Below are 2578 nucleotides of genomic sequence, written 5' to 3'. Positions count from 1 at the left end.
TGGTTCTCCCTGAACCTGATGCTCTTGTTAGGGCACTTGGCTACCTCCTTGAAGTTCCCTTCCAAGCAGCGAGTTGCCCTCCAGAGTGGAAACCTGTCCCCTCGCACCCATTAATGATCTGAAAGCCCCACATAGAAGCGTAGAGTTTCTGTGATGGAGAAAACACTGTTGGGGTGGGTGAAATGAGCTGTGTATCCTTTGCTGTGGGTGGGATGCTGAGTTCTGATGAAAGTCTACAACCTTTACTGGTCTGTGGTGGGTCAGTCCGTTCTCAGCAGTGCCTTGTGGTATTTCAGGGTAACATGGGAGTGTGGCCACCATTCATCTCAGGAAGGTGCAAGCCCATAGAAACTGGGAACCTGATGGACAGACCGCCTCCCCTCACTGGGCACTCACCCACAGGCAATCCTCTTGCCTCACAGACCTCACTCTGTTCCACCGGAGGGCAGCAAAAATGCTCTGCTTTTCTGACATCTGAAAATACTCAACAGGAGAGATGGGGGGGAGCTGTGAAAAAAACTCAAGCTCTCTTACAATGCCTTCACCCTTCCCGTTCCTTAGCACTGGCGCTGCAGATGCTGACCAGCCCTTCTGCGTTGGCACTGGTTTCAGAGGACAAAGTTAAACACCAGGACTGGTCCCTGCCCCCACCCACTGCTGCAGAGTGGGGCTGGCTGGTCAAGAGCCCGTGGGCAGATGCCCTGCTCTTCATCACCCACACGGCCAGCACCAAGCAGGGCTGCAGCCACACAGCTGCAGGAAGGTCTCCGAGAAAAGAGAGGGATGTCTGTGTGTGACGGGGGGATGGTCTGTGGGAAATGGCTTTGATTTTGCTTGCAGAAGTCTCCCCTAAATTATCACTGTCTTTTTCTCCTGTGACAGGACCATATGCCCAGAGGCAGCACATGTCCAACAGCAGCTCCATCACCCAGTTCCTCCTCCTGGCATTGGCAGACACGCGGGAGCTGCAGCTCTTGCACTTCTGGCTCTCCCTGGGCATCTACCTGGCTGCCCTCATGGCCAACGGACTCATCATCACTGCCATAGTGTGCGACCACCACCTGCAAACCCCCATGTACTTCTTCCTCCTCAACCTCTCTCTCATCGACCTAGGCTCCATATCCACTATTGTCCCCAAAGCCATGGCCAACTCCCTCTGGGACACCAGGGACATCTCCTACTCAGGATGTGCTGCACAGCTCTTCCTGATTGTCTTTTTCCTTTCAGCGGAGTGTTCTCTCCTCACCGTCATGGCCTATGACCGCTACGTGGCCATCTGCCAGCCCCTGCACTACGGGACCCTGCTGGGCAGCAGAGCTTGTGTCCACATGGCAGCAGCTGCCTGGGCCAGTGGGTTTCTCTGTGCTGCGCTGCACACGGCCAATACACTGTCACTGCCGCTCTGCCAAGGCAATGCCCTGGGACAGGTCTTCTGTGAAATCCCACAGATCCTCAAGCTCTCCTGCTCACACACCTACCTCAGGGAAGTGGGGCTAATTGTGGCTGGTGCTTCTTTATTATTTGGCTGTTTTGTTTTTATTGTTCTGTCTTACATGCAGATCTTCAGGGCTGTGCTGAGGATCCCCTCTGAGCAGGGACGGCACAAAGCCTTTTCCACGTGCCTCCCTCACCTGGCCGTGGTCTCCCTCTTTGTCAGCACTGCCACGTTTGCCTACCTGAAACCCCGCTCCATCTCCTCCCCATCCCTGGACCTGGTGGTGGCAGTTCTGTACTCGGTGGTGCCTCCAGCAGTGAACCCCCTCATCTACAGCATGAGGAACCAGGAGCTGAAGGGTGCAATGTGCAAACTGATAGCTGGATGTTCTTCTAAAGCATTAAAATGATGAATAGCATTTATAATGTAGTTCATCACAGACCCTGACTCTCTTCTGAATTTTTTGTAGTTACTTGTGGTATTTCAGTTCTGATAAAGTTGTCATCCCCATTCTAATTCCTTCTGTGATTTTCTTTTCTGAAGGTGCCCTGCTCTCTCCTCATCTAACAAAGCCAAAGGGCCATTAGGAAACTATATTTTGGCTGGGATTCTTCCTTCCAAGGCCTTTCTGGAGCTGCAGGGACAGTTCCTGTGTCCACAGACGGAGGGGAAAAGGTTCCTGGCATGGCAGCAGTACCAGGGAACACCAGCCCTTGGCTCTCAAGTGCTGTCCTTCTTCCACTTCCACACTCTCCTTCTGACCCCATGCCTTGGTGTAAGGCCTGAGGGCTCTGGCAGCTTGGTCACCGCCGTGCTGCGTGGCAGTCCTGTGAGCGCAAGCAGGGGCAGGCAACGGGCACTCTGTGACAGTGCTGGCCTCCATAAAATGCTATGGATTTGTGGAGACCACCTGAATGCAGCACTGCAACGTGCTTCCTTGAACCGAGGTCCCCGTGCCCATTGCTCATGACGAGGGCCATCTCCGCGAGGTGCCGAGCAGGGCGCGACACCCCCGGGCTGAGGTGCTGCCAGCCTCTGGCAGGGGCAGCAGGAGGCCAGGCAGCCACTGTGCCTGCTGCAGTGCTCTGCCTCCGCATGTGCCAGGGACGGGCTCGTGCCTCTGAGCACCCCTGTGCGCGTGAG

General features: G+C 55.1%; 1 protein-coding gene across 1 annotated transcript; it reads left to right on the top strand.

The window, feature by feature from the left end:
• The first annotated feature begins 890 nt into the window (after positions 1-890).
• Positions 891-1844, top strand: LOC129734328 (olfactory receptor 14C36-like). Its single transcript, XM_055697213.1, has one exon. The coding sequence runs from the start codon at positions 906-908 to the stop codon at positions 1842-1844; it is 939 nt and encodes a 312-aa protein (XP_055553188.1). The 5' UTR covers positions 891-905.
• The last annotated feature ends 734 nt before the right edge of the window (positions 1845-2578 follow it).

This window comes from Falco cherrug, chromosome 19 (assembly GCF_023634085.1).
Source record: "Falco cherrug isolate bFalChe1 chromosome 19, bFalChe1.pri, whole genome shotgun sequence".
NCBI classification, from domain to species: domain Eukaryota; kingdom Metazoa; phylum Chordata; class Aves; order Falconiformes; family Falconidae; genus Falco; species Falco cherrug.
This window is presented reverse-complemented; position numbering and strand designations above follow the sequence as displayed.

Coding starts and splice junctions, on each gene's coding strand:
- LOC129734328 (XM_055697213.1), top strand. CDS start 906: ATGTCCAACAGCAGCTCCATCACCCAGTTCCTCCTCCTGGCATTGGCA.